Source organism: Rhopalosiphum maidis, chromosome 2 (assembly GCF_003676215.2).
Source record: "Rhopalosiphum maidis isolate BTI-1 chromosome 2, ASM367621v3, whole genome shotgun sequence".
NCBI classification, from domain to species: domain Eukaryota; kingdom Metazoa; phylum Arthropoda; class Insecta; order Hemiptera; family Aphididae; genus Rhopalosiphum; species Rhopalosiphum maidis.
The window spans coordinates 70985460-70998503 of record NC_040878.1 but is presented as its reverse complement, the minus strand read 5'-3'; the positions used below and the strand labels follow the sequence as shown (position 1 = coordinate 70998503).

At 27.5% G+C, this 13044-nt stretch overlaps 3 protein-coding genes across 6 annotated transcripts in view; 2 read left to right on the top strand and 1 right to left on the bottom strand.

The window, feature by feature from the left end:
• LOC113554849 (protein goliath) overlaps nt 1-6502 on the top strand; it is a 53903-nt gene extending 47401 nt beyond the window's left edge. Inside the window, exons 8-9 of one of the 4 annotated variants that reach the window (XR_003405312.1) lie at nt 270-487; nt 6140-6502. Coding sequence is in view for 2 of the 4 variants with exons in the window: in XM_026958911.1 (XP_026814712.1) it covers nt 6140-6204 (65 nt within the window). In the remaining 2 variants the exon portion in view is untranslated. Of the gene's footprint in view, nt 1-266; nt 488-6139 lie in introns of all 4 variants that reach the window. The other 3 variants (XR_003405311.1, XM_026958911.1, XM_026958912.1) reach the window with 3 other exon arrangements.
• Nucleotides 5925-10270, bottom strand: LOC113554850 (NADH dehydrogenase [ubiquinone] 1 alpha subcomplex subunit 9, mitochondrial). Its single transcript, XM_026958913.2, is given in 9 exon segments — nt 5925-6200; nt 6631-6845; nt 6944-7136; nt 7216-7377; nt 9080-9093; nt 9095-9214; nt 9475-9768; nt 9833-10044; nt 10101-10270. Coding segments are annotated over 8 exon segments (1236 nt in total). The 5' UTR covers nt 10141-10270; the 3' UTR covers nt 5925-6200; nt 6631-6644.
• A 168-nt stretch (nt 10271-10438) lies between these two features.
• Nucleotides 10439-11466, top strand: LOC113551145 (40S ribosomal protein S25). The gene is made up of 4 exons (XM_026953194.1): nt 10439-10573; nt 10922-11014; nt 11095-11278; nt 11341-11466. The coding sequence occupies exons 1-4, from the start codon at nt 10571-10573 to the stop codon at nt 11409-11411; spliced, it is 351 nt and encodes a 116-aa protein (XP_026808995.1). The 5' UTR covers nt 10439-10570; the 3' UTR covers nt 11412-11466.
• Nucleotides 11467-13044: the final 1578 nt, after the last annotated feature.

Genomic DNA, 13044 nt, shown 5'->3' with positions numbered 1-13044 from the left:
GCAAGTATGTTCATGGCGCAAATTCTCAAAAGTATAATAGATACAAAAATGTCATTAAATATATATGAGTGTGTGTATGTGTGTGTATATATCATGGTATATTATAATATACTGTGATGTGTATATATTCAACCATACATGAAAATATAATACCTTTAATATCTAAGAATTATAATGCCTGCAATTGCACGTTTCTCGGGACACAGCATGCATATGTAATGATGGTGTAAACATTTTAGTAATCTTGTCATTTTTTTTCCCACCAGAAGAGCAGCCTCCGGTCCACTCTGTTAGCATACCTACAACAGCTAAATAGTCTGACGACGGCCGACGCACTCACAATCACAACTGTATAGTGTATATTTTATTGAATAACTATATTTGTTATTTTTATAATATACATCTATTTCACAAGACCGTTTCCGGATATCGTGTATTTGTGTGCGTGTGTGCGCGGTATATACCACAGGAATCAAAACAATAATCGGTAAAAAATATTAGCACGTCATACATTTTCTATGCATATTATCTCGACATCTATTGTGACTTTGTACGAATGTTTACTAGCTTGTCGACTATAGATTAACGTTAAATTCGATTACTCTACGTATTTACCGTCTCGAGAGGGGCGTAAGATCGTTATAGGTGTAACTGTAATAACTTATAAGCACACGATATAAGCAATGGGTAATTCCATAACTGTGATTACACGGTCAAAATTAATGTACTTACCTTTATCTATCATAGGCATAACTATTATATAATGAAAATCATCAAAGAAAATTTTATCCGTAATTGATCGGAGGCTTTTATGAACTTAAATTTATCAGTATGAATAGGTAAGCAGTTAAAAAAAAAATCATTAAAATACTTAGAATATACAAAAAAAACTTTGTTCACGAACAAAATTGTATTACTACAAATTATGATACCTTAATTCCAACCGTGTAATCATGATCAGCATTGTTTACACTAACTTAATTTATACAAGACAAAAAGAAGCAACTAATTATTATTGCATCCTTTTATTAGTCATCACTAATGATACAAGTTGTTAATAATTGAAACATAAAGTATAAATCTTTGCAAAATGTTGTAATATGTTATAGAAGCAAAAGTCTTGCTTTTCTCAGGTTGATTCTTTTATCAAACAATACTCATTATTTCAAAATCTATAAGTTTTCGAAAATATTTTTTTTTACATAATTTCATTTTTTTTAAATTATATTTTTAATCGTTATCATTTTTCAAGTTTTTTTTACTTTTTTGTACAACATAAATTTTTAAATTTATATTCTAAAGAAAAATATTTTTCAGAGTATCTAGATACATAAAAATCTAAATTTGGATTAGTAGTTAATGAGTTATAAGTTATAACTGTTAAAAGTTTGTATTTAAAGTTTACATAAGTGAACGGAGTGGTGGACCATCATTTTTCGATGTTTACTTCCGTTGTGCTCCCTACCACTCCATTCCGTTAACCAACACTTTAAATAATTATAATAAGTATATAACTCATAAACTACTTGTCCAAATTTAGATTTTATGCAACGAAATACCCCGAAAAATATTTTTCTTCAAAATATGAATTGAAAAATGTAGGTTATTGATCAAAAAAATACAAAAATTCAAAAAATATAACGATAAAAAATATTGTTTTATTTCAACTGAAAATTATGTAACAAAAATATTTTCAAAAATGTTAATAGATTTTAAAAATATTAAGTAAGTGTTGTTCGATATAATAATCACTCTAAATAGTTTGAATTTTAAATTAATTTAAATACAAGATTATTCACGTTATTCTTACAACAATTAATACATATCGACTTTACCTAAAACTTAGGTACTTAGTCACAATTTTTTTACAAGTATTTTAAATTCAATTTTTAATATAATTCGTCAAAATCACTAAAACTTGAAAATTATTTTTTAGTTGAATATTCATAGTTTTTATTTTTGTATCTGAGGTTTGTATATTTAACAAGATAAAATTCAACAGAATTTTTTTTTTAATTTATATAAAAAAAAAACAATGTAAAATCTAATACATTTCTTATGAACATTTGAAGTTTTTACGACATTGGATATTCATGATTTTAATGTACAATAATACAATATATCTATATATCTATAATAGATCTATTATCCTTTTGTTATACAATTCCACTTTTACAATTTATAATCATTTTTTATGCATAATAAGTAAAAATATTTAAACTAATTTTAAGCTATACAGAAATTTTAAATTTTTGAATTTTTGTTTTTTTTTTAAACATTTTTCAAGATTTTTATACTCAATCAAAATACTGAAAAATTTAATAAAAGGTTCCTCATTAATTCAACTTATAAAATTCTAAAAAAATAAACGAACAAACGATTTTTTTTTATATTTATTTGAAGATTACATTTTGACAAAATTGAATATTTAAACAAAAAAATTACAATTTTCACTCTGATGATTTTAATCATAAATTTAATTTTGTATGTCAAAAAATATTTATCTTAAAGATTAGAAACTTTTCTACCGTTCTTCAGTGGGTAAGTTTCGCCTGTGTAATACGATACCTTATAATAAATAATAATACACGGTCTACTTATACGCGATGGTACCTACTATATTTCATTTATTTAACCTACGCAATATAATAGGGGCCTCGAAAGACATTGACTCCGGTCGGAACCCCCATTATTATAATTCACAAGAGTGTCTGTTTAACCGCAGCCTGCTATAACACGGGCACACGGCGTTATATAGGTATAGGTACAGGTATATACGCACTACAATTATTATTATAGGTGCGTTACCGCTAACAAGGTCGTGACCGTGGTCATCGAACACGCGCGGTTTTCAGTCCTCGCAAAACTGCGATGATTGTACTTCCTACTTCCGATTTCTTCGCCGTAGTCTTTTGCACACTACTCACTACTTTGTTTGCGACGCGTCAGATTGACGTATAGTACGCATCATATTGGCTAAGGCCATGCCTAATTTGAATAGAAAATAAATACCAAGTAACCCATTTTCGATACGCATTTTAATATGTTTACGTTATTATAATATGTACAATACAACGATGGTATAACACCATATGGTATAGCAGGGGTCGGCAATAGGCGGCCCGCGGAAGGGAGATAACTGGACCGCCAAAAATGTTCTTAATTTTCCGTTCGTTAAAGCAGTGGCGGTTTTGGTTGTATTTTTTTAGTGAGACAACTTATGTATCACTCTCCCTCCCTTCATAACAAAAATTAAACTAATATTGAAATCGATTTCATTAGGCGCTGAGACAATAATACGGTTTATGATTATCTGTGTTGTTGTTGATCGTGCCGCAGTCACGGCTGCGGGCCGAGTCGGGCGATCTATTTTCATGATTTATTTGAAAATTACGATAGCGTTCATACCGTCGTATAGTGTGTACGTGTATACCGCTGTTTATTAGCTCAAGAAAATAAATGTCATTTTTCTCATTAAACTTAAGTATACAATTTTTTTATTATTAGTATGAATGAATAATTACTTTATAAATAATTAAATATTAAATACTTTGTCTTAAAATGTGTTTTTAATACAAAAATAAATACATTAATGATAAAATTAAGTTTAAGTTTTTTTTTGGCCCTCGAATTTTTTTTTTCAAATATCTGGACCGCCGTATAAATTAATTGCCGACCTCTGGTATATAGTATATACTTACCTAGTTACCTGTACCTACGTTTTGTTTTATATAAAATATAAATATAATAATATATTATTATGTAGATAGGTAATAGTTATTTTGTCATATTTCATCAAAAATGTGTTAGTAATTATTGTTGTTGTTTTCATTATTTTCGTGTCCATAACATAACATGACACAGATACATTTCTTTTCTTTAGAAATAAATTTGTAACTCCAAATTTGTCACTATACCAGTCTGATGAAACGCAAAACCGTGTGTTTTTATATTTGTAAACAGTGCTATCTTTCGTTATTAATGTAACAATCAAATGACGTAGACAACGGCGCTGATATTGTTCAATTCTTTAAAATTTATCAAAACCTCTTATACATTGGTTTTTCAGCGTAACTCATTTCTGCACGGACAAATCGACATATAAGTTTACTACTCTTTGTCCACTAATCCGACCATGATGGGCAATCTGCCTGTGGTGAATTGAATACAATACTTGGTACATCTTTGGACGTGGTTCAAATTATACACTTTAATTTTTTCTTGATAGCTCTAAAAACAGTCTCTGAAACGTCATCAACATTTTGTAGAGTAATTATTTATTTTATAAACGCTGACATACAAATATGTATTGCATTTTGTTGTATATTTGTGTACAACAATTAAAATAAATTAAATATTATTTTCTTTATTTAAAAAGAAAATCCTATGACGACGTAGGTATAGCTGGTCGGAGCAATTTATTTTTTTAATTTTATCTTTGTAACTAATTGCCACCACGTCCTGTTAATTAACAAAAATATTTTGGAACCAAAACAAAATCTATAGGCGAGCCATTCTATAGGGGTTAAAAAACAAAACTAAAGAATACTCCACAATTCAAACCCATACCTTGGAGGGTATAAGGGGGTTCAAAAGCTATCCTTAGGATTCGTTCTGAGTAAAGCCTTGCCCTGAGCCTTAGAAATACCTATAATAAATGCTAATTGGTTCAGTGTACAAAATGTCTATGTATAGATTCCTGACTCCATTTTACAGTACGTACCTAGTCTTGTAGGTACTCTTGTACAATCATTGAGTGGATACGTACTGAAAAATATCCGATTATAAGAACAACTATAAAATTGATTATATATTGTTAATTAGGAGATAAAAAATTAAGTAAATCGAAATTCCGCGAAGGCCACGAGGGAGAACCTCAAAAATTCCGTAGATTGCTGCTATCATCATTGAGCTGCACTTTTTTCGTATAATGTGCCTTAATAGAGAGAATGTATTCATACGCATAAAAAATTGGCAACTGTTAGTTTGCTAAATAGACAATTCAATAGCATTATACCTATAACTAAAAGACCTTATACTTAGGCTCTTTATATGTATATGACTATTAGAGTACCTACGTATAAAAGCTTATTTTTATTAGTTAACTATCGTTTTAAATTTTGACCCTTTCTTCACAAATAATCATTTCATAAGCTTAAAAATAAAATTGTATGAATGTAGGTAACCTAGGTGATTGTATTTTAAAATGTGGTAGGGTACAAAACTACCAAATAATTTAGTTATTATTCAAATTTTCTGAAAATGTTATGAACAAATAAAATCTATTTTAAAAGGATTAAATTGAATAAACTTATACAACTATACAAAATACCTTTTGTAAAATAGATCATATGAGTTATAATTTATTACTTACTTATTTTTTATGCTATAATGTTCTATATTTTAATAATCAATTCAAATTATTGATATTTTAAGAAACTTGTAATTCTTCTAGTTGTGGACTTGATTAGTCAACACTTTTATTTATTTTCTTCCTATGGTTGGTTTTTATTTCTTTTTGTTATTTGTTTTATAAAAAAATAAAATATTGTGTACATGGTATAACTTTGAACTTCAAACTATCAACTACTATACTATTATATATTATATATTAGTTAATAAATAGGCATTATTACAAAACTGTTTATAATATAACATTGAATTAATACATTAATAATAAATAGATAATTAATTAATTTAAAATGTATTAGATTACAACAGATAACTGTAGTATTTATTCTTTTTCTATAAATCGAAGATCTCCATACCTTTCATGGAGTTTCAACTATGCACTGTTTATAAAAATAAACAAAATCAACACCATTTACCTCTCACCAACTAAAAAATAGAAAAATAAAATAAATAAACCTGTACTCTATTGTATCAATTAAATAATACACACGTGAACAAAGTCCAGAAAAGGATTTATCTATTAGATACCTTTTTATTTCTAACACTCCCTTTACAATTTAGATGTTTGATGTATACAATATTTGACACACAAACATTTATTTAAAACAAAATATACATTATACTTATACAGTTTTTTTTTTTTTTGGTTTTATTTTTTTATTTGATAAAATTTTAATTTTATTCTAACACAATTAATATTTATTTGTGTATTTGTTTTCTTTTTTAGACTCTGATTGGTGGCACAGCCGACTAGGCCCACTGCGGCAGACGCGTTCTTCAGATGGTTTCTGAAACATCAAAACAACGATTCAGGACGGATGTGATACTAGCAATTAAGATGACTTAAACTTTGTAATAGAATATATCTTCAGTTCAAGTCTTATTATTATAGATATTAGGATTAGGTACAAAAAAAATATAAGATTATATAATTTAATGAAATTGACTTTTCAGTCTAAGTTATTAAAACCGTATGAATATACCTAGTCAGTATTCCTATAATATAATATAGCACTCTGATAATGACTGGATTTAAATGTGAACGGTACTTTTTGTAACTATTTTATAGATAAATATGTATAATTATGTTATTTTATTATTTAATATTTACTATTAAGATAATGATAAATATCAAGAATTTACCGTTTGTAAATAAAAACAAATATAAAATTAAAATATTATAATTAAGAGTTTTACTTATTATTTTATCTTATTTACCTAAATTTGATGATTTATGTGAAAATACGCTTTGGTGGTGCTATGTAAGGTGGAGGCGGAGCAGGGTTTTCAAATTCACCAATTGTATCCATGTAAGACTGGAAAGCTCTCAAAAACTTAAGTTCATAAGGTATTTGGTCTTCTGTCTTAGTTAGTTTAACACCTAGATCTTCCAAAGTTGGTAACCTTTCATCAAGTATATCACTAACAAACTCCTACAACAACATACATATGTATTTCATATCATATTTATAATTATTGATTATTAACACGTATTCAATAAAAACAAGCATAATTTTAAAAAACTATTTACTCTTTCAAAACGTTCAGCGGTAACATAACCTGGAGGCCAACTGGGACAGAGTAAGTCTGTTAACCACATTTTGATTAGATATTGAGGACTTTCCATGATGCCAACGCGTTTATAATCAAAGCTGAATTTACTATCACGTCGCAAAACTGCAAACATCCAATCGATCAAATCGGATAACAAATAGGGAGTTGGCCTAAAAATATTTAATATTTTTTCAATTTAAAAATAAAATTGCAAACATGTATTCAATTTATCATCATTTATTGACATACCCCACAGCTTGATAAATTTTTCCTGAAGTTGATTTATCAAGCATAGCATTTAGAATACCATACGCTACATCAGATACTGCAACAGGTTGTTTAACTGTTTGTTCTCCTTTCTTCCATAAGACAACTCGTTGTTGAGTACGACGCCATGCATGGCTGTACATCCTAAACAATAAATTTTTATCAAATTTTATTTAAACTGCAATACAATAAAAATGTATTTATCTTTCAAGAATAAATTAAATTAAGTATATAAATATACAAAAATACTTTTATCATATAATTTATGATAATAATCTATTATAATATATCAATATAATAATTTATTTACAAAAACACTTAGAAAGTTAAATACCTTAATATTTTTTTATTTATAAAATTATTCAAATGTTTACCATTTTGGACTAAAATGTAAGAGAATTAAAAGTTTTTTTATCTATTATAATATAAATAACAAGGAAAAAAAGTATTGAATCTAATAATATAAATAAATGCATTAAATAAGTAATTATAATTTTATAACTTATTATGCTTTTTCATTTTGAAAACCAAAATTGGTTAAAAGATAAATTATAGACTATGTTACATGAAGCATGAGTGAGATTGATTTTAAATTTTCAATGAAGGCAAACGAGCTCTATTAAAATATAAAAATCTATAATTTAATTCATTCTAAGGTGGTTTGGCCTTAGAAAACTATTTCAAATTTTAATGGATTTGATAAAAGGTTTATTAATAATTTTAGAAATCTTTAGGTTTAGATTTTAAATTTTAAGATTGATTTTTGAAAATGTTTAGTTTTGTGTTTGGTGAATGATTTTTTAAACAGAGTTTGAAGCTTTAGGTTTTGATGATGGTGTTAACATAAGCAAAAAACTGCATAGTTATAAAAAAAATAAAATGCATATTAAATAATACTAATTAACATATCTGAGAATACAATTCAAGTAAAAAATTTAATAAATTTAAGAATTAAAACAGAAATTTATAATCTAAAAGTCAAGTTTAACCTTTTTAAGTATTTTTAAAAAACTTAAAAGAAGAAATAGTAGTAAAATTACTTATTGGTTTATAGAAATAACATACAAAGATATAAAACAAACATTAAATTTAAGACACCAAGTACAATAGGTATATTATTTAAGGGCATAAAAATATTAATTTAAAAAATACAATTATTATTATTATGGCTAATTCATAACTATTATAATGTACGTAGAATTCTACACCATGGATATCACAATGACAAAATGACTAAATATGAACAATTGCATATCAGTGTAATTGAAAGGTTAAATTGATTAAGAAATACCTGCGATACTCTAAATTAGTAGGTAGAAGAAGACACCATACCCACATGTGTTGTTTTTGTCTTAGTAATGCATTCCATGCCAAAATATAAATTCAACAGCTTCAGTTTTGTCTGTTTAGCTTAAATATTACTATATTAGTGTGAAATGACTTATTATCAAACTTAAAGATAGGTAAAATATTTGTGTTCATTAGTAGGATATATTAATTCTTAAGATAACTATGAGAATTTTAAATATTAATATTTTATATACTCATAACATCCTTAAAAATTAAAATACTGCATAAACCGGCAAGAGAACACAGATCATTTTCTTATCTTTAAGTTATAGGTTATTTCATTCTAATATTTAAGCTTAAGATAAAAAATTGAAGTTACTGAACATATATTTAGATATTGTATGTTTTAACAAAACGGAGACAACATAAGTAGGTACGAAATCTATTTAATTTATATATTTTTATAAATCAACAAATAATATAACTTGTATTGAATAAAAACTCATAAATTATTCAATTATAGTATCACGCATAGCCGATAATATGAAATACTTACAATAAAAATCTGTCTACCTTGCCCATAAATGTCTGATGGGCGAAAAATAGTAGCATCAGGAAATTCATCACGTACTGCTTGTTCCCCAGCTTTTTTAGATGCCAAAAACCCTGATCCTTTTTTCAAGTAAATAGGCTAGAACAATGAATAACAATTTATTACCATATATAACAGAATTATACTATTATATATACATTAACAGTTATAAAAACTGTAGAAAATGGAACTAATGATACTATAAAGTTTTTATTTCTATAAAATAGATTCTCAACTTAAATTCAAATAATAAAATAGTATCTAAGAATTATTAATAGATTAGCAAAATTATTGAAGATTTATTTATAGAAATTGGTGTTTAAAAGTATAGTTAATATAAAAATGCACTAATAACTTACGGCAGGCAATGGATCAACATTAAGTGCAGAAACATGAATTAATCTTTCAACACCCATCTCACGACTAATGCGTGCAATACGTCTTGCTCCCTCATAGTGGACATCGTTGAATTTAAAATTTTTTGTTTCCCAATCACGTCCCACTAAATTAATGACAACGTTCGAGTATTTCACCGCTTTCCTGATAGATTCTTCATCATTCAAGTGATATGGTTGAAATAACACTTGACCCAGATCGCCAGCAAGTTTCAACTCCCTTATGAAATAAGCATCTCCTCGGTAAGGAATGATTAACTATTTCCACAATATGTTTGAATGAACAGGAATGTCAATATCAATGATATGAAAAAAAAATTACCTGTGTCCCAATCTTGCCCAATTTATTGATGAGATTACCGCCCAAAAGTCCGGTCGCTCCAAAAACAGTAGCAACCACCCCATTGAAACTAGACCGACCACCGGTACCTCTTTTCAATTGCGACAGTGACGGATTCTTGATGACGCGAGGTTCAGAAGATTCAGTACTATAGTGCGGAGTCGAGCAGGCGGCCAATGACAAATTCCGGTTTACTATAAATCAAAATGTTGAAAAATCCAATTTACCACCATTTAGTAACCATACGTACTGAGAACTTTAACGTTGTTGTTGAACACGTGCACAGACATGTTAGCACGCGATTAGAGCACTATTTGGACAAACGGCCGAACTCAATGCAACATTCCTCAATGAAAACGATCAACTCAATTGCTTAGACTTAAAAGTTCTGTGCTCGAACCATAAACCATTAGAAAATTATTCCAATAACGTGATAACTGATAACGAATTGAATTTTTCAAACAGCTGTTGTCGGTAGGACAAAATATATGATAACGGCAAAGTGAACCGTGCAGTGACACCAATGGCTCGCACAGAATAAACAAAAATCCTTAGTCTAACAACACTGAAACGTAGGTTGGACACATTGTAAGTTTTGTTTCCCTGTCGCCCGACATCCGTCACGTCGTGTTTTTGCTTCTTTCTGGTGGAATAAAACACGGTTTGTCGGCGGTTTCAGCTCGACTTATATATTATTTTTTAGGTCTATTCTAATTAAATATGGTAAGTTATTTTTGTTATTATTACTTATTATATTGACAATCGGTCATCTTTCTAACTGATATTCGTTTCACATATTACAACTGTACCACGATAAATGGCACTTCCAACATCGTTCCCTAAAACCATGTGACTAATACGTTTTTGTGTATATTTCATTTTGAACGACGTTGATTTTTATGTTAATTAGTTCGTCACTTGCTATCCGTGTATTTGTTCGACCGCGTTATACGTATGCCGATTGCCGTATTTATCAACTTAACGCGAATTCTATCGTTTTTAAACTTTATTAAAAAAACTGATATAGATGCTAGATATTTGGTTAACCAAGGTTTTTATTTTGTATTATAGCCGCCCAAGAAGGACACAAAGGGCTCGTCCAAGCAGCCCCAGAAAACCCAAAAGAAAAAGGAAGGAGGATCCGGTGGCAAAGCCAAAAAGAAGGTCTGTTTTTTAATCTATACTACCTAATTTTAATCATGATTAAGGTTATGTTCTAAATTTATGTATGTTTTTTTGAGCAGAAGTGGTCCAAAGGTAAAGTTCGTGATAAGTTGAACAACCAAGTATTGTTTGACAAGGTATCATATGACAAACTGTTGAAAGAAGTTCCATCGTACAAACTCATTACCCCGTCTGTTGTCAGTGAACGTTTGAAGGTTCGAGGATCATTGGCAAGAAAAGCTTTAGATGAGCTCTGCCAAAAAGGTGAGTGATAGCAATACAATTAAATGTTTTATGGAATATAATTTGCTGATATATTTATGCAGGTCTTATCAAGCAAGTTATACAACACCATGCCCAAGTGATATACACGAGGGTAACTAAGGGAGACGAATAAGGATGTTTTTGTAAAATAATTATTTTATTAAATATATAAAAAATAAAATAACAAATTCGAGTTTTGATTTATTTAAGACTAATAATATAATACTTAGTTATAGCTTAAATTATGTTTTACATTAAAATGTGCTGTGTTTTATATATGTGAACACCTATTCAACATAATGCTAATATTTAATTTAATGATAAAAAGATTATCCGAGCAAAAGATCTCTACATCTTTTCCTCCCCCCTAAAAAATATATATATATAAATTATTTTTAAAATAATATATTAAACAAATATTTTCTGATAAAATCATATTTAATATTATGTAAAAAAACTTATGATAAAATTGAAAGCAGTATGATACAGTATTTTTTTGGAGAAAATATGTAAGGAGATAACATATTCAAATTAAGTTATCTATATAACATACATGGTTAATAATTTAATTTATGGTTAGAAGTCTGTTTAAACATAAGAATTTTTGTTTTTTAGTTTATGAACAATAATTTTATTTTTATTAAGTAATTTATTTTAATTTTTAAATCTTATAATTTGACTACTATAGTGTTAATAGTATATAAGTATCCAGTCGGCTTTTTTTTAATTTAGTTATGGACTGTTAAAATTGTAATTTATACTTATAAAAGTTTTATTAGGTGCCATAACATGGGAATCAAGTCTTAAATTATCAATTATATTAATAACAATTTGGCAATATTTATAAAATAACTTGGTATTATTTTTGCAATGATTTGTATCTAATTTAATAGATATGATATTTCAGATTTTTCTCACATACTTAGTCTTACAAACACATAACAGCAGATTCTTCGTTCTGAATAAGAATACATACTACTTATGCACATAGGTTATTATAATAATTTGTGGGTGTAGGTATGTGGTACCTGGTAAAGTATTATTGATACCTCCATCTTTACTAAACATAATGAAAAGAACCTATAGTTCTGACTCTTAAATTTCTATACTATACAGAAATAACTAACATTTTAAACATGTAATGATGTGTACTAACAATGGTATCACTATCAGTTATCTTATAGGCTTATAAATTTTATACAATACCTCGTTCATAAGTTTAACACCAATGTGTTTGTAGACACAACTAGCATTTAAATTTTAGCAGTACTTAAATTATAAAAAGTTAACAATACAAATTATTTTATTCCCTTTAATACAAAGTTAATAATTAAAAAAGTCAATTACTTTATTAAAGATTAATAACAAGTAACTATATAAAAGCAATTATCCTATCTGTTTTTAATTAATTTATGTAATCAAATGGTTAGAGAAACTTAATGTATGACAATTTTTATTTTATACATCTGTTACCATTGTTAAATTAAAATAATTTTAATATTCCATGCTAAGTGGCATATGCATAGAGCATAGATAAACAAATAATTTATTCATTAAATCTTTTTCAATACCTACTCAGTGATACATCTGAAAGTCATTTAAACGCACAGTGACTCTGAGTGCATAAATGCTACAGTATCTTATACCATTTTATACTTTACTCTTATAGAGATACTTAAATACTTACCTTTTAATAAGCAGTTATCACAACCTTCTAACAAGTGAAAAAAATTGAAAATTGTCCATAAAATGATATATCTATACCA